General features: G+C 41.2%; 1 protein-coding gene across 1 annotated transcript; it reads right to left on the bottom strand.

Moving 5' to 3' along the window:
- Positions 1–6,921: 6,921 nt before the first annotated feature.
- LOC134218198 (uncharacterized) lies at positions 6,922–23,168 on the bottom strand. The gene is made up of 4 exons (XM_062697105.1): positions 22,886–23,168; positions 7,590–7,827; positions 7,401–7,531; positions 6,922–7,344 (listed from the first exon to the last, which is right to left on the bottom strand). Exons 1-4 carry the CDS (start codon positions 22,977–22,979, stop codon positions 7,043–7,045), a joined length of 765 nt encoding a protein of 254 aa, XP_062553089.1. The 5' UTR covers positions 22,980–23,168; the 3' UTR covers positions 6,922–7,042.
- Positions 23,169–25,001: the final 1,833 nt, after the last annotated feature.

Below are 25,001 nucleotides of genomic sequence, written 5' to 3'. Positions count from 1 at the left end.
TTAAACAGCTCTCCTGGTAGTTGGTCAACTCCAGGGGCTTTGTTGTTTTTCAGCCGGCCGATCTCCTCCTGGATTTCCTGGAGATTCGGAGCCGGAAGTCGCATGTCCTGCGCGCGTGCTCCCAGGTTCATTACCATACCGCCACCATTGTCTGCCATATCGCCATTCAGGTGCTCTCCGTAGTGCTGCCGCCACCTTTGGATCACCTCACGCTCGTTTGTAAGAAGGTTCCCAGGCACGTGACCCTTACGTGAACGGTTCAACTTCTCATAGAACTTTCGTGTGTTATTAGCGCGGTACAGTTCCTCCGTCTCTTCACGGTCTCGATCATCCTGCTGGCGCTTTTTCCTCCGGAAAATCGAGTTTTGTCTGTTCCGCGCCCGTTTGTATCGTGCCTCGTTCGCCCTCGTGTGGTGTTGCAGCAATTTCGCCCATGCTGCATTCTTCTCCTCAACTAACTGCTCACATTCGCCGTCATACCAGTCGTTTCTCTGATCCGGAGCCACCGTGCCTAGTCCAGCGGTTGCGGTGCTTCCAATGGTGGATCGAATATCTCTCCAGCCATCTTCAAGAGACGCTGCGCCTAGCTGCTCTTCCGTTGGGAGTGCCACTTCCAGCTGCTGCGCGTAGTCTTGGGCTAGTCTACCGTCTTGTAGCCGCCTAATGTTAAGCCGTGGCGGATGACTCCGACGCGTGTTGATCACCGTTGAGAGTTTTGAGCGCAGACATACTGCGACGAGGTAGTGGTCGGATTCAATATTCGCACTGCGGTAAGTGCGTACGTTCGTGATGTCGGAGAAGAATTTACCGTCGATTAGAACGTGGTCGATTTGGTTTTCCGTTACTTGATTAGGTGATTTCCATGTGGCCTTGTGGATATTCTTACGGGGGAAGAAAGTGCTTCGGACTACCATTCCGCGGGAGGCTGCAAAGTTTATGCATCGTTGGCCGTTGTCGTTCGATACGGTATGCAGACTATCCGGTCCGATAACCGGTCTATACATTTCCTCCCTTCCTACCTGAGCGTTCATGTCACCGATGACGATTTTGACGTCCCGCAGTGGGCATCCATCGTATGTCTGCTCCAGCTGCGCATAGAACGCTTCTTTCTCGTCGTCGGATCTCCCTTCGTGTGGGCAGTGCACGTTGATGATGCTATAGTTGAAGAAACGGCCTTTTATTCTCAGCTTGCACATCCTTGCGTTGATTGGCTGCCACCCAATCACGCGTTGGCGCATCTTTCCCAGCACTATGAAGCCGGTTCACAGCTCGTTGGTGGTGCCACAGCTTTGGTAGAAGGTAGCCGCTCGATGCCCGCTTTTCCACACTTTCTGTCCTGTCCAGCAGATTTCCTGCAGCGCTACGACATCGAAGTTGCGGGAATGTAATTCATCGTAGATTATCCTATCGCAACCTGCGAAGCCTAGCGACTTGCAGTTCCATGTTCCAAGCTTCCAATCGTGATCCTTTATTCGTCGCCTAAGTCGTTGCCGATTGTATCGAGTCGTATTATCTTCTATGTCGTTCGTAATAGTTGTTTTTAAAGGCGGCTTATTGGGCCTGCGCAAACCTCCTGTCTCGTCGGAGGGCCGTCGTGTCAGGGCTGTTAAGCGTCCCACCTAACACCAGGACTTGGGCTTGTGCGCTTTGAGCGGCACACGGTCGCTTTGGCGGAGCCTACTTGCGGATACATGCAGCTTTTTATAGAGGTTTAACAGGGCCCACTGTCAAACCCCACCACATCCTAGGCAGGCGCCACAACTCGCAGATGGCCTGGGGAGGGATCTTAAAGCCCTTGGACATAGTCCCTGCTGCCCCCATAAGCCTTATATAAACCATATAATAGCTTTTCAGTGCCTATAAGCTATATATTTGATTTTGAAGTGCTCACTGGCAGTTTATACAAGCAGTAAAAGAAGCCGTATATCGGTATATAACGCTTCGATGTAATGCTGACCAGCCCTGTTGATACAAGCCGAATAAGGGAATTATCAGTACCTATTTAGAGCCAAAATCTATGACGTTTGAGTGAAATCAATAACAAAACTGCATAGAATTTCATAACCTGTCTCTTTTACTCGCATTTGAATCAGACTTTTTCAACCTGTGAAGAATGCTATCAAGTAATAATTATGAATTGTATATTGATAGAGAACTGCAGCATATTTCAAAGAATGTGCCTGATGGAACGATAGATAAGCTGTAGATTTAGTCTATTCTGATATTAAAACTTCCATGTAAGTTAATTACAGATTCATCATGAAAACATTTTCATGCTACCTCGCCCTTGATATGAAGGCAAATCGAATCCTTCCGTTTATTTACCCTTCCCAGACATGCTGAATGCTTAATGCTGAGGTGGATCAGATGGCAACTCATCGGACAACAGAAATCAAATCCATCCACCAAACATAGCAGGCGTTCAAATCTGGAAATCAAATGTAATTAGCAAAAATTGAGCTCCAACCTGAAGAAAAAGAAAGAACGAATTAAAATTCTAAATAAATATTTCTCTCTTAATTTTTTTCTCGTTCCATTTCCACTCATCTAAAAAAATTGACATTTTTGTCATATATCAGCCACCAGAAGCGGCTTTTGAGCAGCACTAAAGCGTAATTTAGGATTTGATACCACTGTTGACCATGTTCTAAATACGACTATAGAACCGAATTAAAGTCATCTTTAACTGCTCAATGGTTACTTGGGAAGTGTTCACGAGTATTTAGCATGGCATGGGTTTTGTGAACAAGGTTCACAGATATCCACCACTGGTTAAAACTCTTTCGGAATTACCTACAAAAATTACCCTTGAAATTCCTCTGGAAATTATTTAAGGGATTCTCCCGGAAGATCCTGCAGCCATTCTCGAAATTTCTACGGTACTTAAAATTTTATATAATTTCTAAAAAAAAAATCATCCAAAATGCCCTTCAGTATTTTCCGAGATTTTTTTTCCAGGAATTTGCAGCAATATCTTAAAACAATAACCCCGAAAATTATTTGAGAAACTCTCCCGCTTTTTATTCCAGAAATTCCTCCATGTATTCTCCCAAAAAATCCGCCAATAATTTCCCCGGAAATTACTTCAAGAACTTCTTCAGAAATCTATTTTAAAGTTCCCCCGAAAAGTTCTTCAAAAATTATCCGGGAAGTCGATTCGGAATTACCATAGAATTTTCTCTAATTATTTTGCAGAAAATTCCTTCAATAACTGCTCCAGGAAGTTCCTTTTTCAGAATGAATAGGAGTATCCGAAAGGTGTAACGTATCTTAATATCTAAAACGTCACGAATATTACGTAATTTATGGATGTTCCGAAGAATTAACATACAATATTTCATAAAAACAATAGCCTCACATTTACAAGGACGATAAGTTTGCGCAATGCTATATGTAGGCACCATTTCAAGAAAAATCTGAATCATGCTGGTCCGTTGTGTACTATATCAAATATAAATTTGCTTAGAATACAGAGCCTTCTATCGAAATTTTGGCTTCCAATCAGTTTTATAAACATTACACCACTCCCAAATAAATAGAAAAGCAAAAAAACAAAGTTTTTGTTCGGTATTTTTTTGCTTCGATAGTACGTACGCTTCGATAGTACGTACATTAAAATTACGGAGGTGTACGTACTATCGAGGTATGCCTGTATATATATAGACAGCGCTGGTTGCCAAATTTTTAATAACACCAATGGAAAGCATTCATTACACAAAGAATTTCAGCGTAGATTTCATTGGTCGGAAAAATTGTGTTTTTTGGACTTCAAAATTGATTTTTCAACTTCACTAAATATTTAAAAAAATCTACACGCTAAAAAAAATATATTCTAGTTTCAGTTCAGTTCACTCAAAATGACCCTTTTGTGGAATAATTCAAAATAGTTAAGTTTACTCAGTCGTGGTTTACGCTACCACTCAAATTCGGCATGTGTGCCTCTGCAATCCTTATGAGCACTCATGCTGAATTAGGACGCTAACGGACCATTGTGGTTCCAGTTAAAGCGTAAACCATGGTTGAGTAAACCCTAGCAATGTTGGTCTCTGCTTTTAAACAATGTGAGGGTGATTTATAGTTCTTACATTTAATGGGGTCAGAATTGGACAAGCCTCCCCTACTTTTGATAGGTACATTACTTCACAAATAAAACTAGATTAGTACACATGGTTATCATGAATTTATTAGGAATAAGTTTGATAACTTCAACAGAATGATTCCCGCAGTTATTTTGAAGTGATGGAAAATTATGCTCATTCCATGTGTGTATGTTCAGAAAACTTGAAATTTTCAAAAAAATGTAACACAAAAACGGCTCGATGAACATTTCTAATTTTTTGATATGTTATGTAAAAATATTTGAATTTTCATAAAAAATATAAAAATATATAGTCGTTGTGGTCCAACATTTAAAAAATCTTAAAAAACAAATATTTTGACCATTTTAGCAAATTTGAGTACGCCAATACACCAAACCAAAAATTTTAGTAAGAACTAGAAGTAATAAGCTTTCTATCCATAAATATTGCAAATCGATCCAGTGGTTCAAAAGTTATGATTTTTTAAAATAAAAATTTCGAAAAATAGCGATTTTTCTGGTAACCCTATATCGAACATGGTCACCTAATAAAAAATAAAAATACGGGTCTAATTATTTTCAATGGAGAACATACCAAGCGATTTTGAGCAAAATTGGACAACTTTTTTCCTCTCTATTCTTTTCCCGTGGAATCGCTGTATATATATATATATATATATATATATATATATATATATATATATATATATATATATATATATATATATATATATTATATGAATCGTAGTTAGCTATAGGATTCACTTTTCGGTGGCAAAATAAAGCTCCATCACGCCTATTCCTATCTGTTAATAAAATTTATCGAGAATGAAGCTATTATTAGATTAGTTGTATACCATAGTTGTCATGTGTGGTATTTTATATTATGGCTCTTTAATTTGAGACATAACAAAATAAGAGAGGCGCCACGCTCCTAGTTTTGAAAAAAACTTCTACTCAGTGAATCCTATTTATGTCAATTTCCTATTAATGTCGATAAAGTTGATTACATTTTCTCTATATATACCTATCTAGCTAGATTTAAGCGTAGCTACGACTCATCTTTATCAGGGAACACATCAGAAGAGTATTGGCAAAAAGGAGGAGATCTCACTTCATTGTTACTGAGGTAAAATGCCCACCTCACTGCATCACTATTCCAAGCTCCAAAACACGATGTCCGTTGGTTCACATGCACATCCGTCAAATTAGTGCGCCAAGGCCAAATTGTGACGCGGCGTTGAACAAAAATAGTCAACATGTGATACCATCACCAGTGTAATACCATTGGCATTCGTTTGTATAATTTTCCCAGAACTTTTTCCAGACGGTAGCCATCAATTCATGATGTATGACGAACTTATATCGCTTAAATGTGCCTACAACTTTGTCTATCAAAGCATTGCTGTAAATATGTAATTTGGGGCGTGGGAGGCAAAATGTCATTCAAATGACATTATGTCAAATGACACGTGACATTTTGGAGAGTTTTCACTCTCCAGCCTCAGATGTAATATTTAGAGCAATGAACCCTTGGACAAAAATGTAGCCCTACTCAAGAGTTATAAGTACATCTAAAATTATGGAATAAATTTGGCTTCTAAAGAAAGTTATGAACAAATTGGTCAAATGACATGCAGATGACATTTTACAAGCCTGACCACCACAACAGGATATAGCTTTGGGTTATATTTACTATTAGGTTAGTTATGAGTTAGTCTGAACAAATGCATTTTTTTAAAGAAAAGAAAGAAAGAATCACATTCACCACTGTCTCATTCCGGGCAAACGCATTATTTTTGTTTCTTAGATTTTTTTTGGTATTCATTTAGGTGTGTTTTTTAAATTTATAATATAAGGTTCAACATCAAAACTAGTTTTTAGGTTTCACATTCATTATTGCCTTATACTTCTGAGGAATACACAGGACAGAGGACAGGAGATATAAAAACGCTTTCAATAGGAATTGTAGTTCTGGATTCAATTATTAAAAAATGCTGCCGTTTCTCGACTAAATACAAAAGCTACCTTGGTAACACTGTACTCTAATGATATCTTTACAATTCAACAACACATCTTGGAGGACCAAGAACATCCAATAATATCAAAGGATCTTGAGCTGATAATCTCCAATAAGACACTCTTGGGCGTATCTTCGAACGCTGCTCTTCTCGGACGCATACACTCGATTGCAGAAATGTGTCTGCAGGAGATACTATATTTTCGGGGAAATGTTACATTCGGGGAAATTGCATTCAAGGAATTGTTAAGAAAATTATTTTGAGCTTTTTAGTGACGAGTTTGTACAATCCCATTGAATTCCACCACTTAGTCGACCCGACTAAGTCGAGTCAAGTACAAGACACTGAAGACGGCCTTACTGTTGAAGTCGAAATACGTAGCTGTCAGGATACAATTAAGTGGTGGAATTCAATGGGATTGTACAAACTCGTCTTATGACAAATTCAAGGAATTGTATCCGAAAACATCCTAGGCTAAACCGAGAATCGAACTCGCCATGACCAGATTGGCAATCCTACGCCTTTGCTCGCAAGGCTAACTGAAGAGCATCGATTCCCGATCTGGTATAAGACATTTTCAGATAGGAATTTTTATCGACTCAACTCGATGGTACAATCGAATTAACCTCATGATATACGAATGGTAAAGTGAAATCTTCGCTTAGAACCGTCGCAGTTAATAATCGTACAATGAACGCTCAGCCGCAAGGCTGCAATGTTCCAGTGGAGAATGTAATGCCCACAAAGAATAATATGTAGAATAGCTGAATGTGAAATACTGACAAACAACTTCTTTCTCTTCTAGCGTTCCGTAGACATTACTTTGTACAAAAATAAATATTCGTTTATTATTACAATTAAAGTTCTATTTACATCCGTCGACTGATAACCTCCCGTTTGACACTGTCGTCTCCGTTCTTATCGCCTTGTTCCGTCGCTTTGCTCACTGACTTGGGAAAAATCTCTCGAACGGCGCTAATCGCAAAATGTCGTTCAACAGCTGCTGGAAGTTCTCCCGGAAACTTTCCGTAAACTCGCTCTCCACAATCGAGAGTATGTTGCGCCCCCGCTCCAGGTCGAACATCTGACTGTGCTCCGTATAGTTCCCGCTCATGGTGAACCAACCGAAACCTACCGTGTGGTCGCCGATGCTGACGTCGAAGTCGGTGATGTTGACCCGCACGTATATCCGGTCATCATTCTCGTAGGTCATGCCTTTCAGGTGAATGCGTAGTGTTGAGTTACCTAAAACAGTTAACTAATATTTTGAATATTTCTTTGGAATTTGTGAGGTGACTTACGAATCGAAGAGAACATTTTTGCCCATTCCGCAATCTGTTTGTCGGAGGCTAACTCCGCCCTATATGATCCATGAACATCCAAAGCCGGCATGTGGAACTGCAGCAAAAACTCCAATTTGTTCAAATCTGCCCTACAAATGACGGAAGCTGTTAGTGAGTGCTTCCAGTTGTGATCAATTCGTCGGTTACTTCACATCGGTTACGAAGGAATTTTTAAAGCCTCGCATTTCTCGGCTCTGGAAGTACGTGTGGATGTTTCGGTTGCGCACCAGGGTAGCATTCGGGAAGGCCAACGGATCGATGGACATCACGTATATCCGGTCGGAGATTTTCCCGTTGGACATGTACGTGACATAGTGCTGGATTGCATTCTGAATGCACTTGTTCAGGGATGATGAGTGCCTCACACACCCGACGCTTTCGTGACCTGTAATGAAGAGATCATTTTACTTGGCATGTAAAATTGTCCTTGTGGATATTCAAACAACCTAATATCTAACTAGTGTGAAAATTTCTTGAAAGTGTTCCATCCGCTTATCAACAAGTAAAATTAATTACCAGCATTAGCGCACCATACCATTTCTATCTTTCTATCTATTATTGGACCTAACAGTTACCTAATAAACAGCAATTGCTCTCTGGATTGAATCTGGTTTGATTACACTGTCCAACTATATGCATCATAGAAACGAGTTCCATGCTGTAGTTTCAAATTTCCACCCAAGCAGGTTTGGGAAATTATTCACATTAATTAATATTTATTGAGATTGAAATGAGCTTGGAGAACATTCGTAAACATACATAATGTTTAGAAGAATAATTTTATAAGCGCTAACTGCTGATGACTAATAGGCTCTAACTGAGAAGACTTGACAATTGATCAAAGTATATGAGTCGAACCATTCGTCGACTCGAACGGAAACAAGAAGGGAATATTCAACAGCCACTATCGACAAAGTTTATCAGTTGATTAAAATGGGATTCATAAACAACAGGAACATTTCAGCTTCGTTAACACCTTAGCTAGCACGCTTGAATCATTTTCTGATTTTTGTGTGTTCTCTATTGCTGAGCTAACGTATACTCTGCATGAAACTATAAATAATCTAGCTTGAACTTGAGCTTGATTGACAGCAAGTACTTGCTACTGCAATATAAACAGATCATTTGTAATTGCAGAGAGAATCAATAGATTTTCGTTCAATCCGTTAGAGTTTACAAGCAACCATGCGTTAACCGTTTATCGTATGAACAAATGTGTCATTTGCACCACTCACTAATAAGACCCAGAAATGTAAATGCTTGTAGAACAGTCAAATTTTCATCAAATTAGAAAGTTTACATATCGTCCGAAAGATAATAACATCAATTCTGTGGTTGATATGCTGGTTTCAAAGACAATGGCCACCGGGCAACATCTACAGTCGCGTCGCGTGTGTTTGGGGGAAGCTTAACTCTTCAACACATCCGAATGCTTATACAAAGATTTTGCACAAGAACTAAACCAGCATTTTTATGCTTTCAAGATTTCATTTTATTGTCTCAATTGATTATTTGACTTGATTAAGGTCAACATTCCCGCTTCTAGGGGCCCTCCTTAGACGTGCGGTAAGATGCACGGCTATAAAGCGAGCCCATGCTGAGGGTGGCTGGGTTCGATTCCCGGTGCCGGTCTAGGCAATTTTCGGATTGGAAATTGTCTCGACTTCCCTGGGCATAAAAGTATCATCGTGTTAGCCTCATGATATACGAATGCAGAAATGGTAACTTGGCTTAGAAACCTCGCAGTTAATAACTGTGGAAGTGCTTAATGAACACTAAGCTGCGAGGCGGCAATGTCCCAGTGTGGGGATGTAATGCCAATGAAGAAGAGATTCCCGCTTCTAACTGTTATAAAAATCGAAAACAAAAAATTAAAAAAAGTGCTGCATTGGACAAAACAGATGGATTTTTGGGAAGTTGTGTGTTTGTCCAATCTGGCGAAGAGCTACAAGGTTTTGGTTCCATTGGAGCCAGAAGTTTATACACTGTCGCAGATGTACTTGCTAGAATCCACGATCATGCGCAGGCCTCTGTTTTGCATAATTTGAAAACATGTTTTATAGATTCTATATGAATCATATTGTTGAAATGAACGCACCCATATACGTTGGAAGACCTCATGTGCTTCTCATATGATATCATAGACCAGAACATCATGAAATAATATAATGTATCTACAAATCAGAAAAGTTCTTGAATTAAACCTACTACGCTGCTGATACGGAATAGGATTGCGGTAAATTTGAACAAATTGCCAACGTAATTTTGGTAAAAATAAATTTAGTATGGGAGAAATGTCGCTTTTCCGTATCACGGTAATATTGGAATACTCATTTTAGGAGTACTTTCTAATCACTGTAGAGAATATTGCCAATACGTCAAAACATGCATACTTTAAAGTTATAATCTAGGGGTATTTTGTACGTTTTCTTGAGTATGCAAATAGAATTAATAATGCCTAAAAAGAAGTCTTCTACAAGAAAAGAAAATGTCTGTTGTCATTGCCGAAATATTTTTTACGGTTATTACTTTAATTGCTTGTTTAGAAATTTTATATGGAGTTGTGATAAATAAAAACGTGTATGGCAAGTTTTGCAAAACTGGTAAGTAAAAATAATCTCCTTGCTTTCAAGTTTTCTGGAAACTCAATCATTTTCAATTGAAAGGTTTCTTGTTGGAGGATTCCTGATATTCGAACACTTTATTGTCGCTTGGCCGGATGCTATCAGCAAATCACCTTGATCGGAATATAGTGGTAAGGAAAGCATTTAAGCAAAGATAACAATTAAATAAGTCCTATTTGTCATCGATTCATGTTTCAGATGCGCAAAAAGTACACTATAGAAAGAATTCTTGTTACGGCAAGAACTCAATCCTTTTACGATAAATTAAAAAAAAAATGCTTTTCCAACCTCCAACCAGCAGACGTCATCCTGCGTAGTGGTATCGGAGAATATTATTATAGGGGAACTGTTCCGTTTTCCATCTCACTGCACATATATTCATCTCATCGCAAAACAGAGAAATACAGCACCAATCTTGTCGCTTCTTTTTGCTAACCATGCGTGCTTACTGCTGAAAAAAAAAATCACAAAAATACATAACAAATCAAATACCTTTTCATTGCTTTGTTTTTGATGGGATGGAAATGGGAGCTATGAGATGAAGTGCCGAACCGGAGGCCGGTGTGGCCTGTGCTGCACATAAAAGTCTTCTCCATTCAGCTCGGTCCATGGCTGCACTTCGCCAACCACGCAGTCTGCGGAGGGTCCGCAATTCGTCCTCCACCTGATCGATCCACCTTGCCCGCTGTGCACCTCGCCTTCTTTTTCCCGTCGGATCGTTGTCGAGAACCATTTTCACCGGATTACTGTCCGACATTCTGGCTACGTGACCAGCCCACCGCAGCCTTCCGATTTTCGCTGTGTGAACGATGGATGGTTCTCCCAACAGCTGATGCAACTCGTGGTTCATTCGCCTCCTCCACGTACCGTCCGCCATCTGTACCCCACCATAGATGGTACGCAACACTTTCCTTTCAAAAACTCCAAGTGCGCGTTGGTCCTCCACGAGCATCGTCCAGGTCTCGTGTCCGTAGAGAACTACCGGTCTTATAAGCGTTTTGTAGATAGTCAGTTTGGTACGGCGGCGAACTCTATTCGATCGGAGCGTCTTACGGAGTCCACAGTACGTACGATTTCCAGCCACTATGCGCCTCCGAATTTCTCTGCTGGTATCGTTATCGGCGGTCACCAGTGAGCCCAAGTACACGAATTCTTCAACCACCTCGATTTCGTCACCACCGATAGAAACTCGTGGTGGGTGGCTTACATTGACCTCTCTTGAGCCTCTTCCTATCATGTACTTCGTTTTCGACGTGTTGATGACTAGTCCAATCCGTTTAGCTTCGCTTTTCAGTCTGATGTAGGCTTCCTCCATCCTCTCAAAGTTACGTGCTTCTTCTTATTGGCATTATATCCCCACACTGTGTCAGAGCCGCCTCGCAGCTTAGTGTTCATTAAGCACTTCCACAGTTATTAACTGCGAGGTTTCTAAGCCGGGTTACCATTTTTACATTCATATATCATGAGGCTAACACGATGATACTTTTATGCCCAGGGAAGTTGAGATAATTTCCAATCCTAAAATTGTCTAGACCGGCACCAGGAATCGAACTCAGCCACTCTCAGCATGGTCTTGCTTTGTAGCCGCGCGTGTTACCGCACGGCTAAGGAGGGCCCCTATAAGTTACGTGCCATGATAGCAATGTCGTCGGCGAAACCAAACAGCTGGACGGACTTCGTGAAAATCGTACCACTCGTGTCAATCCCTGCCCTTCGTATTACTCCCTCCAAAGCGATGTTGAATAGCAGACACGAAAGACCATCATCTTGCCGTAACCCTCTACGCGTTTCGAAGGGACTGGAGAATGCCCCTGAAACTCGAACTACGCACATCACCCGATCCATCGTCGCGACGCCTTAATCAACCGTATCAGTTTATCCGGAAATCCGTTTTCGTACATTAGCTGCCATAGCTGGTCTCGATCGATTGTATCATATGCGGCTTTGAAGTCGATGAATACATGATCTGTGTGTACGTTATATTCGCGGCATTTCTGCAGTACCTGACGTACGGAGAACACCTGGTCTTTGGTAAAGCGTTCACTCATAAATCCCGCCTGGTACTGCCCCAATTGGTGTTAGTCGGCGGCATAAAATTTGGGAATGTAACTTGTAGGCGGCGTTCGTCAACGTGATTGCGCGGTAGTTGCTACAATCCAGATTATCGCCCTTTTTGTAGATGGGACACACGACACCTTCCATCCATTCATGCGGCAGAGCCTCATCCTCCCAAACCTTGGTAATCACCCAATGCAGCGCTCTAGCCAGTAGCCTCACCACCGTGTTTGAAAAGCTCTCCTGGTAGTTGGTCAACCCCAGGGTCTTTGTTGTTTTTCAGCCGGCCGATTTCTTCCTGGATTTCCTGGGGATTCGAAGCTGGAAGTCGCATGTCCTGCGCGCGTGCTCCTAGGTTCTTAACCATACCGCCACCGTTGTCTGCCATATCGCCATTCAGGTGCTCTTCGTAGTGCTGCCGCCACCTTTGGATCACCTCACGCTCATTTGTAAGAAGGCTCCCGTCTATGTTCTTGCACATATTGGGCTGTGGCACGTGGCCCTTACGTGAACGGTTCAACTTCTCATAGAACTTTCGTGCGTTATTAGCGCGGTACAGTTCCTCCGTCTCTTCATGGTCTCGATCTTCCTGCTGGCGCTTTTTCCTCCAAAAAATCGAGTTTTGTCTGTTCCGCGCCCGTTTGTATCGTGCCTCGTTCACTCTCGTGCGGTGTTGCAGTAGAAATCTCGCCCATGCTGCATTCTGCTCCTCAACTAACTGCTCACATTCGCCGTCATACCAGTCGTTTCTCTGATCCGGGGGCACTGTGCCTAGTGCAGCGGTTGCGGTGCTTCCAATGGCGGATCGAATATCTCTCCAGCCATCTTCAAGAGATGCTGCGCCTAGCTGCTCTTCCGTTGGGAGTGCCACTTCCAGCTGCTGCGCGTAATCTTGGGCTAGTCTACCGTCTTGTAGCCGCCCAATGTTTGGCCGCGGCGGACGACTCCGACGCGTGTTGTACACCGTCGAGAGTTTTGAGCGCAGACATACTGCAACGAGGTAGTGGTCGGATTCAATATTCGCACTGCGGTAAGTGCGTACGTTCGTGATGTCGGAGAAGAATTTACCGTCGATTATAACGTGGTCGATTTGGTTTTCCGTTACTTGATTAGGTGATTTCCATGTGGCCTTGTGGATATTCTTGTGTGGGAAGAAAGTGCTTCGGACTACCATTCGGGAGGCTGCAAAGTGTATGCATAGTTGGCCGTTGTCATTCAACACGATATGCAGCCTGTCCGGTGCGATCCCCGGTCTGTACATTTTCTCCCTTCCTACCCAAGCGTTCATGTCGCCGACATGAACGCTTTTGACTTCCCGCAGTGGGCATCCATCGTATGTCTGCTCCAGCTTTCACGCGTTGGCGCATCTTACCCAGCACTATGAAGCCGGTTCCCAGCTCGTTGGTGGTGCCACAGCTTTGGAAGAAGGTAGCCGCTCGATGCCCGCTTTTCCACACTTTCTGTCCTGTCCTGCAGCGCCACGACGTCGAAGTTGCGGGGATGTAATTCCTTGTAGATCACCCTGTCTCGTAAAATAGCTTCCAATCGTGATCCTTTATTCGTCGCCTAGGTCTTTGCCGATTATATCGAGTCGCATTATCTCTTATATTGTTCGTAATTATTGGTTTTCCAGGCGGCCTGCGCAAACCTCCTGTCTCGTCGGAGGGCCGTCGTGTCAGGTCTGTTTTGTGTCCCACCTGACACCAGAACTTGGGCTTGTGCGCTTTGAGCGGCACACGGTCGCTTTGGTGGGGCCTACTTGCGGATACATGCAGCTTTTTATAGGAATTTAACAGGGCCCACTGTCAAACCCCACCACATCCTAGGCAAGCCCCACAACTCGCAGATGGCCTGGGGAGGGATCGTCAAGCCCTTGGACATAGTCCCTGCTGCCCGTTAATCAATTATACCAATTACTCAATCTTACGATCAATTCCAGTATGGCTTACCAATTAGTTGAATAACTGTACAAAAAACACTTTTCCAAAAATACCAAATTGAATTAAAAAAATAGCCCAAGAACCGTTAAACGGCCCCACGCTGGGCGCCTAAATGTAACGCTCCGTTCGGTTTCTATAAGCAAGCGGCTTAAGCGCCACCTTCTATTTCCGAAGGACCGCTAGCTCGTTTAAATTTTCCCGGACGAAACTGCCTATTCAGGGCAGGTATTATTCCAACCAGAACTGAAGTTCACACTCAAACACACCTTTCGTAGGCAATTAACCAAGTTCAAATTTTTCGATGTCACTGTCGAACTTAATCAAAGAAAAATAGAGGAGTCTGAGTAGGCATTGCGCGAGATGGCAGCAATTAAAGTTTACTGTCACGTATTTTTCGGTGAATGTGAAAAAAATGTGTAGTTGCCGTCGGAAAATAACACTATGTGCCTCAATTCAAGCGGATGACAACGCGGGGATTCCCCATAAAAGCGGCGAGCGAATTTCTCATCAAATGACGCAGCCCGGTGAGCCCTTTCCGATTACTTTTTTTTGTATGTTTGAATTATAAGCATTTTTTTTTTAATTTGAATTATCAGTTAATTTGACTTATTTAATTTGACTATTCAGTTTTTATCAGTTTAACTCGGTAATGACAGCTATTCCCACCATCAATTACACAGAATTCTGTTTTTACACGATTTTTTTCGCTCGTATTTTTGATTGTGAAACTTCCATTTACACCCAAAATCTTCGCAACATTATCCTGAATAAATCAAAGAAAAATTACATGATAACTAATATGCGTTAAGCATTTAGGATGAGTGCAAAATTGTGAAAATTTAAATCGTGTAAAACACAAATTTGCAATGCTGCTGGAACTGAACTTACACCACAATTGCTTTTTATAAAGGTGTGTCAAAGTGACAAGAAAACACGTCACTTGTTACATAGGCATACATTCATACATTTCAACATTTTTTCATTTTGAATACATTTATACTAAGGCACACCTGTGGTACTTGTACCATGGTACAAGAGGACAAGAAAATTATTCCAAGACTATCTTTGATAAAGACAATAATCGGTACGGAACTCATTTCAAGATTCTTGTACCATGGTACTTGTACCACCAGTGTGTCATTAGTATTACTTGAGCACAATGTATAGTAAATGAAATTGCTAGGTCTGGAATCACCGTCGGAATTTGATTTGATTCCCACCGGTAGACAGTGGATTATTTAATAAATATTTTCCTCCCCAAAACACATGTTTTTCGGTCCTAAGTAACGTTTTCCACGTAGTAAAAAATAAAACGAAAGTCGATAACCTAAACTTTCTATCTATCGTCGGATTTTTATGTGATAGTTTGATGATAACTTTTAACGGTATCAAATGGCTTAACTAGACAGCGTTTGCGAAGCCAATTTTTCCAGATTTGTATTGGCCCTCAACAGTTCCTGTTGATTTTAAAATTTCTGATTAAGATCTTCCATTAAGTATCATTTTAAATTTATTTGTTAAGTTTTCCTTTCCTGTTTTATTTCTTACCCTTTTTGCCAATATTAATATTTCTATGAACTTTTCTCAAATGCATGTAGTTGTGTTAGGCCTTGAAATTCGAAGGAATAAGTAATAAGATTAAGTAGTAATTCGCAACGTATTGACTCATTTAAATCCTATTGAAGAGAAATGGTTGATTCCTGCTCGGCTACTTCAACATCAAACTATCTTCAACAAGCCACTGCCGAGCAGATTGCGCCATGTCTGGGCCTCTTTATCGAGTGACGGTCTTTACAGTCAACACTATGAGGCTATAGACTTAACAATGTCTTGGCATAACATTGAACAGTTTTTTGTAAGGAACAAAGGCCAAAAAATTCAGCAAGCTATATATAATGTGTAAACATCATTTACGCAAAAATATTGATTCTACAATCTTCCGGCATTATCATAAAAATGACAATTAATACAATGCCAATGCATTACAACAGAAAATATGATTATAATTTTGGCAAGTAAATTTAAAAATACACACAACTCACCTAAAAAAACCGCCGTTTTATAATTCAAATGTAAATCTCGGATACTTATTCAGGGGGACGTGTGTGATTTTGTGGACGAGGATTCAAACGTCGATTTGTCCAATCTGATATCTCTCCCACGCAAACCATCACCACAGACAGGTAGGGAAAGCCTTCGGCTACCTGTTAGTGGTGTCGGTTTGCGTGGGAGAGCCATCAGATTGGACAAATCGACGTTGAAATCTTTGTTTACAAAATCACATGTGTCCTTTTGAATAAGTACCCGAGAAATACAGTTACACCAATTTGGAGAAGATCGTGGATTCATCATAATTACACCCAGAAAATAATTCTTGCGCTCTGTTTCGATTCCCGAATTGAATTTGGTTTGACTAGGAAGTGACAGTTCAAAAATTAAAAAATCACCCGGATATGAGAATGACTGGTGCTAACAATACCAATAAGACATCTTTAAAAATAAATCTATATCTGTCCAATCTAGCGCTGTAAGTAGTGTTAATAATTTTTGAACTATCACTTTAAATGATTAATTATTTTAGAGCGTCTTAGGGGAAATGCTACAAGGTTAAAAGACTATTGTTCTTCCATTTACTTCCACTATGAATAGTGGAAGTAAATGGAAGAATGATAGTCTTTTAACCTTATCACTTTAAAGTTTGATTTCGGTTTGGGTCGGGAAAGGAGTCAGATACTAAGAAGATATACTTCAAACGTTTTTTTTCTTCTAGTTCTTCTAAACCGTACCAACACATATTCCTGGAAAATGAGAACATATCCTTTTGAACTAAATAAAGTAGTTTTGTGTCACGATCTGATGTTAATTTTAGGTAATCATAACAAACAGGTTAAATTACAAGTGTTCCAGTTATAGAATATTATGTGTTATCTATCGGTTTTCATTTCAGTCCTTTTGTTGATGACGTGCATTCTTTACCAAAAATTTAAATGAACAATCGCCCACTTTGAGCGATTGATTGTTTATCTTCGCGTTGGACGAACAATTGAACGATCATAAAAGATGTTGCGATCGGTCTATTATCGACCCGGTTTTAATAAGAACAGCGAATGGAGCGAGAAATAATTATAACATTAGCAAAAAACAATCGCTCACTTTGAGCAATTGATTGTTTATCCTCGCGATGGATGAACAATTGAACACTTTTTTTAAATGATCAGAGAAGTAAATGCTAATACTGTTGTTTATAAAAAGTATTCGTATTAATTAGTAAAATAGAAGTTGCATAGGTCACATCACTTTCCATGGTGAATCCCGATTTATGTTACTGATTACCCCACCCACTAACACAATGTCCTTCCCGTGGTAATTGTGGAGATGCAGAGGTATTCTCGGTCTCTAGTAGCAACAATAACCACACACTAACATTCCCTTCCTTTCCCAACTGACTGTAAGGACTTGGCCGACGCCGTTATTGATCATCAATTGAGAGCTGCTGAAACGTGCACTTCGAGAATAGATGGTAAATCCCAACCACTATTCACTTGGATCGTAGTGCAATTTGCACCAGTTCTGATCAATCACGGAGTAGCAACCATTGATATGTACAGTCAGTCTAAGCTAAGCTAAGCTAAGTCTAAGCTTCACTGTCGAACTTAATCAAAGAAAAATATATGCAACCCTCGATGTTCTTCCAATCAGATTAAAGCTTAGCTTAAAGTAAGAATAAACCAGTCAGCAAATAGTTCAGTTTTTGAAAGACAGCGCCATCTCCCGTCATGTGCAACGACCAACAAGGGAAATTGCTGACAGATAAAACCGAAGTGGCTGCCAGGTGGAAGCAACACTTCGACACTTTGTTGGATAGTGGAAGAGACGGTGCATCGGTGAACAAAATAAATGTTAGCGACGATGGAGTCGCCAGCACTAGATGAGGTTAAAAAAGCTGTTAATGATCTGGAAAACAATAAGGCTGCGGGGAAGGACCAGCTCCCGGCTGAACTTCTCAAACATGGCAGTGAGCAGCTTTATGAAGTTCTGCACCATATTATGTCGAAAATATGGGAAGACGAGGAAATTCCTGCTAGCTGGTTGGACGGCCTCATTTGCCCTCTCTTTAAGAAGGGGCACAGACTGGAATGCGCCAATTACCGAGGAATAACCCTTCTTGATTCGGCGTACAAAATTATGTCCCGTATTCTGTTCAACAGAATAAGACCGCTTGAAGAGTCCTTCGTCAGCAAATATCAAGCAGGTTTTTGTGAGGGCCGATCAACGCCGGATTTATCACAAAAGATCTAATAAATGGTCGCAGTGATTAAAATACCCAACAAGGAAAAAAAACGCCGGATCAGATGTTTAGCCTGAGACAAATCCTTAAAAAAATCCGGGATAATAACTTGCAGACACATCATCTGTTTATTGATTTCAAGGCGGCGTACGATTCAGTGAAACGGAATGAATTATGGCAAATTATGCTTGAACATGGTTTTCCGGCGAAACTTCTTCTTCTTCTATTTCTTCTTCTTCTTATTGGCATTACATCCCCACACTGGGACAGAGCCGCCTCGCAGCTTAGTGTTCATTAAGCACTTCCACAGTTATTAACTGCGAGGTTTCTAAGCCAAGTTACCATTTTTGCATTCGTATATCATGAGACTAACACGATGATACTTTTATGCCCAGGGAAGTCGAGACAATTTCCAATCCGAAAATTGCCTAGACCGGCACCGGGAATCGAACCCTTGCTTTATTACCGCGCATCTTACCGCACGGCTAAGGAGGGCCCCCGGCGAAACTGATACGGCTGATTCGTATAACGTAGGACGGATCGAAATCAAGTATAAGGGTTGCGGATAAAATATCGACGTCATTTGATACCTTAGATGGATCAAAGCAGGGTGATGCACTCGAATCTACTGTTCAATATAGCGCTCGAGGGAGCTGGTGTGCAAAGAAGCGGTACCATTATCACAAGATCGCATATGCTCCTGGGATTAGTGGACGATATCGATATTATCGGGATTGATCGCCGTGCCGTGGAAGAGGCTTTTGTGCCTTTTAAGAAAGAGACAGCGAGGATTCGACTCACAATCAATACCAGCAAAACGAAGTACATGGTCGCTGGCAATCAACGTTGGTTCATTAGTGGTGGTGGTAGCGAAATTGTGCTAGATGGTGGCAAAGTGGTATGTAGTAGGTAGTGGTAGAAGAGTTTGTGTATCTTGGAACATTAGTGAAACGTCTCACTACTCACTTTGTGCTTCTCACTTTTGACAGCAAGAAGTGATAAATGAGGAGTGAGAAGTGCGACGTCTCACTTCTCATTCCTTATTTCTCACTTCTCACTGTGAAAAGTGGGTAGTGCGAAGTGGGTAGTGAGACATCTCACTACACACTTTTTACAGCGAGAAGTGAGAAATGAAGAGTGAGAAGTGAGACGTCTAACTTGTCACTCCTCATTTTTCACTTCTCGCTGTAAAAAGTGAGTAGTGCGAAGTGGGAAGTGAGACGTCTCACTACTCATTTCGCACTTCTCGCTTTTTACAGTGAGAAGAGAAAGATGACGAGTAAGAAGTGAGACGTCTCTTTTCGTATTCCTAATTTCTCACTTTTCTAATAAACTATTCGGCCAAACGACCCTTTCAGCCATACTACCCTTTCGGCCAAACGACCCTTTCGATCAAATGACCCTTTCGGCCAAATGACTCTTTCGGCCAAATGACCTTTTCGGCCAAACGACCCTTTCAGCCAAACGACCCTTTCAGCCATACTACCCTTTCAGCCAAATAACCCAATCGGCCAAATGACTTTCGGCCTAATGACCCACTCGGCCAAAGGACTTTCAGCCTAATGGTCTGTTCGGCCAAATGGTATATTCGGCCAAACAACTTTCAGCCTAGTGGCATTCGGCCAAATAGGTTGCGGCCAAATGACCCTTACCCTTCTATAAAAAATTCGATCTCGGAGTGAAATTATAGCTTTTTGGTACAATTTTGTTGTAAGAGAAAGGCAAAATGGTTATGGAAGAATTTGTGTACCTTGGAACTCTAGTGACGTGTGATAATGATGTTACCTGCGAGGTGATTTCGAAATGATGTTACCCGCGGGATTCCGAAACCAGCTTAAGTCCCGTAGTCTGCGAACGAAAACGAAATCAGCTCTGTATGCTACTCTTTATACATTTACAGTGGCTTTATGCCTTTACACGGTCACGAAACATGTACATTAAAGAAGGCTGATTAGAGAGCTTTGGGAGCATTTGAGCATAAAGTGCGCCGGACAATACTCGGCGATTAACAGGAGAACAGATGCAGCGTCGCATGAATCACGACTCACGAGTTATACAATACGGTAGGCTGGACACGTTTTTCGTATGCCGGAAGAGCATGAAGCGAAGATAATGCAGTTGCTGAGGACCTGAGGGCGATGAACGTTCAGGGCAAGTGGAAGCGATTGGCTCTGAATCGAGTCCATTGTAGAAGGATACAGTATCAAGTAGGCACTAATGCTTTTTATGGGAGACTCGGAGACCCATAGTGTTGTATACCATTCGACTCAATTTGATGAGTTCTCGCTTAACTTTTCAAAAGGACCTAAGTAACATTTGTTTCATGAATTAATTTGAATACTGCAATCAATAGCTTTCATGTTGTTCTGTTGATTGCGCTATTCAAATTAATTCATGAAAAAAATGTTACTTAGGTCCTTTTGAAGAGTTAAGCGAGAATTGAGGAGATGTATGTGTGTATGTGTGTGCGTGTGTGCGCAAACATATCTAACTCATTTATCAGGCACCTAATCTTAATCGATTTGCTCGCGACAAGTTGCGTACGTAAGGTTTGGTTTTATTCTATTAAGACATTCAGCGTCATTCAAACAATAATAAGTTTACTCCACGAAAAAAATCACAAAAAATCAAAGAGCACTCAGGGTAAAAGACCCAGTAGTGGAGGAACTAAGCACCTTCAACCATTCTTTCTTTGCTGTCTGTGTTTTACTTCGCTTACCTTAATTGTTCATTTAAAAACACATCAATGATGATGTCAACGAAGAGAGATTCAATTGCCGCAGATTCCATCATTGTTACTTAAAATAATACCTAAAATAATAGTGGCGAATATCGTTATTTTTATATGGGACTCGCAACTATTGGTGCAAAGCATTGAAAAAGATAAGCCGATTTTGATGGATATCTCAACCTGTTTTCTTTTATTTCGTGTAATGACAGGTCAAAAAGTTGTTAGACTAGATGGGTTACTGCAATTCATATATAGATATGTGTAAAAACAATACTACCGCAACCATAGGAACACCCACGACTATCGGAACTTTTATCGTAGTTGGTATTATGAAGCTGTGAATGTTCAGGTTAACGGAGAAATTAATGAATTCCGCCTTAAAGCCTGAAAGAACGGAAAACAACTTTTGTGTATTTTTACTGTCCGCTACTGTAGGGCCATGCCTTTGTAAACACTGACTTTTCTCACTCACCGCAGCCTACTACTCCGATTACCGCCATAAAACAATTCGCATCACTTCTTATGACGAGATGCGTAGACAGCGAGCGCGCGAGATCGTTCAACTTTTGCAAGACTCGCGCGAGACTGGCGCATTTCTTCCCGTTCTATGTTTTGAGGTCTTTTCCCCTGCCGCTCAGACCGTGCTGCAGCGAGCAACCTATACAATATAACGACTACGACATAGAGTCGCCCATCAAAACCTGACAGAACAAGTTGATTCGTCACCGCTACAGTTGTGGTGGCGCGCGCGGGGTCAACTCAGAGCACACGGTTCCTTAGGAGGTGTTGTCACTGGTCAAGATTGGATGCATGTAAATCCAGTTTGCATATGCGGACCTCCGCCACACCGGTCGAGTGACTTGTTTGGAACGGGGAAGGGGTATGAAATACTCACACGGTTTATAAGTTTATGTGTTTTCTGAATCTATTGGATAGTTTTGTCGCCAAATTAGCATAAGCGATTATAAACAGATACAATTTCTCCTTACATTATACAAGCGAATTTGTACATGTAAGAGAAAAAGAATTAAAAATAATATATCTTAGAAAATTGAAACAAAACGTAGGAAGCAGGAAAATTGATCAAAAGGAAAGCTAACATACGTACTTAGTGCTAGAATATCAGAAAAATAAGACGCAAACCCATTCATTTTTCGTTTCTTTGTTTCTAATAGAATGAATATGGATCAACTACAAGACGAAGCGTATCTAATATCATGTTATTGTGCATATTGTGATGCTTAACGATGGCTATCCAAAAACATCATAGCTCAAAGTCTGATTAGGTGTACCGTAAGCCACGGTTCTGAATCGGTCGGTGTTCGAATTCCGATCAACCAGGTTGCGAAGAAGATCACGAGAGCCTACTTCCATCAATCGCATGAATGTACATTTTATTCCATACACATACGTCCACTGCATGTATAATGTTTCAAGGCCAATGTCGAGTGTGAATAACTCGTTTCGAGTCTTCCCTCAGTCCAGCCTACATACCGGCCATACACACTCACACAAACCCTCGACGATCGCACAGCAGGTCATAACTCGAGAGTAATTGCCGTTCCGGGGCGATCCCAGCCCATGGCTTCTTATCTCACACAGAGCGAGCACAAATTACGTACAGTTCTTGTTCTACCCAGGCATCGCTGTCTATTTTTGCACATACTTGATCGTTCTTGGAAACGCGGAACAATTCTCCTTTTCCGGAACGTAGATAAAGAGAACCCATTAGCCTTTGTGGCTGAAGTCCGATCTGTTTTCACTGCGTGATTTATGATCCTCTCAATTACGCGACCAGAACTTACGAGGAGGGAATCCTTTAACGATTGAAGAGAACTCTCCCAGCAGTAAGGCGCTTATGATAACGACCACTATCCAAGGCCTGCTGGACTGCTTCATTATTCGTTTAAACCCTCGAACTTATCACCTGTCGCTGTCACTCGCTCGACTAAACCGTAACCGATCACGCTTATCAGTCGACTCGAATAAAACGAAAGCACTCCCTTCGACTGCGAAAGTAAATTCACGAATGAAATTCTTCTCTAACAAAGCCGACCGCCAGCGTCGATCTTGACCAGGAAAAGGTGCAGAAAGAGAGCGATCATGCTGGTCATCATACGGTCGGCGCGGCAGTGAGAGCGGTCAGCCTTTTTCCAGAACCATCATTTTGCACTATCCTGCAGCGGGAAGAAGCATCATCAAACGAACGGAAGCGACGACAACCGTGAGGAATGGTATTATTGGATGTAATGTTGTAAATTTGATCTAAAATCTCAATGACAAATAAATACTTTCTATTGAATTTCTTCTTTGAAACAGTGAAGGATTGATAGGAAAAAAAATAGCCAGTGGCCGGAATTAGGACTTTCGACTGTGATATGTGGCATACCCATCAACCTAATCGTCCTCTATCCCATCTTACTGATGGACGGCTGGGGGTGATGATGATGTTGATCGTAACGAGAAGGAATGTTCATAGCTACATACTTTTCCACTGGCTCTTTCTTTATCGCATAGCTTCTAAATTACAGTCATGTCTACAGCTATGCGAAAACCATCTAATGAAAAATAGTTAAAAATAGGTTAAGAAAATCAATGAGCTGTTATTGCTACTATTTTGTATAGCTGTTCTATTCTAAGTTGTATGGCGAAAAAAAAAATTTAACAACCAATAATGAATAAACATAAAAATGGATTGTTTTCAAAAGACCAATGTTGATTTTAATTATGGATCTGCGCAGTTTGATGTTCAACATCTATACTTTCCAAATACATGCATGAAAATATGTATAAAATTACGAAAACATCTTTTCTGTATAACGTTATTATTGTACTAATTTTTCAAAAGCCATGTGAATAGCTTCAAATCAGAATGCAGAAGAGAGTGTTCAAATGCATTCCTCTGTCGTATTTTGTTGCCACAATATGAGTATTTACTGTAGCTTCCCATACCTACTCGAACGAATGTGCTGGGGATGTATGAAGCAAGTTCTGACTTTTGCCAACCACGAGATCGCACAAGTGCCTGCTCTGATCGCTTTGTTGGGCCGGTAATTGCTTTCTCGAGCGTCTAACCTGGAGAGTGCAGAAGAGAAAAAAACTATTTTCTGCGAACGGATAAGGCATATGGGAAGGAAAGACATGGAAGCAAGACGACAGAGGATTGGCTTTATGCAGCGATCTTCTCAGCGATCTGTAATGGATGAAACCTGTTGTGGACAGTGGCGATGGACGCTGTGAGTCACGCAAGGCCACCTCCAAGTGATAAGGAAACGTGAGTTTTTGTTAGTGTTCTAATGTGGCACTGATCTGCAGCGTATGTTTCGTCAAACGGGTGCATTGCATTGCAGCTTCTGCCGTACTGGTTGTCATCGTTTGCTTGATTGAAATTGACGTACAAATGAGAATAATTTGATTAGGCGCTGACATGTGCAACTGACACCTCATGGGACCGTGTAGTAAAAAATACATTCTCTGTAGGAATATCTTCGTCAAAATAACTTGTCAGGAAGCGCATATGCCATTGAAGGTCAAGATTCACAGCAGGTGGTTCGTGTGGGGCACAATAAATGCTAGGAATGCCCTTTCAGTTTCAGTTCGAACAAACATTAATGCATTTGAAGCTCATTCTCTCATTTGAGACTCTCCTGGTCTCTACAGAAGCACCGGCAATTATTACAATCCTACATTATAGCTACTATTTCAACATCAGATATTTATATAAAGTTTACCATAGCATAGTGGTGGAGCACCCCCGTCCAGCGTAATGGGTTCGATGCCCACCGGTACGCAGTGGTTATTTTTGCATATTTAATAAATATTCTTCTCCTCAAAACACATCCCGCACAATGATTAACAATTCGCAATATTAATGCAGAGGCGTAGCCACGGGAGTCGTTTTGGACATAACCGCCCCCCACC

This window comes from Armigeres subalbatus, chromosome 2 (assembly GCF_024139115.2).
Source record: "Armigeres subalbatus isolate Guangzhou_Male chromosome 2, GZ_Asu_2, whole genome shotgun sequence".
Taxonomy (NCBI): Eukaryota; Metazoa; Arthropoda; class Insecta; order Diptera; family Culicidae; genus Armigeres; species Armigeres subalbatus.
This window is presented reverse-complemented; position numbering and strand designations above follow the sequence as displayed.

Coding starts and splice junctions, on each gene's coding strand:
- LOC134218198 (XM_062697105.1), bottom strand. CDS start 22,979: ATGAAGCAGTCCAGCAGGCCTTGGATAGTGGTCGTTATCATAAGCGCC. Junction 7,828..22,885: donor CGTTAAAGGATTCCCTCCTC/GTAAGTTCTGGT, acceptor TCTTCATTACAG/GTCACGAAAGCGTCGGGTGT. Junction 7,532..7,589: donor TCCTTCGTAACCGATGTGAA/GTAACCGACGAA, acceptor CGTCATTTGTAG/GGCAGATTTGAACAAATTGG.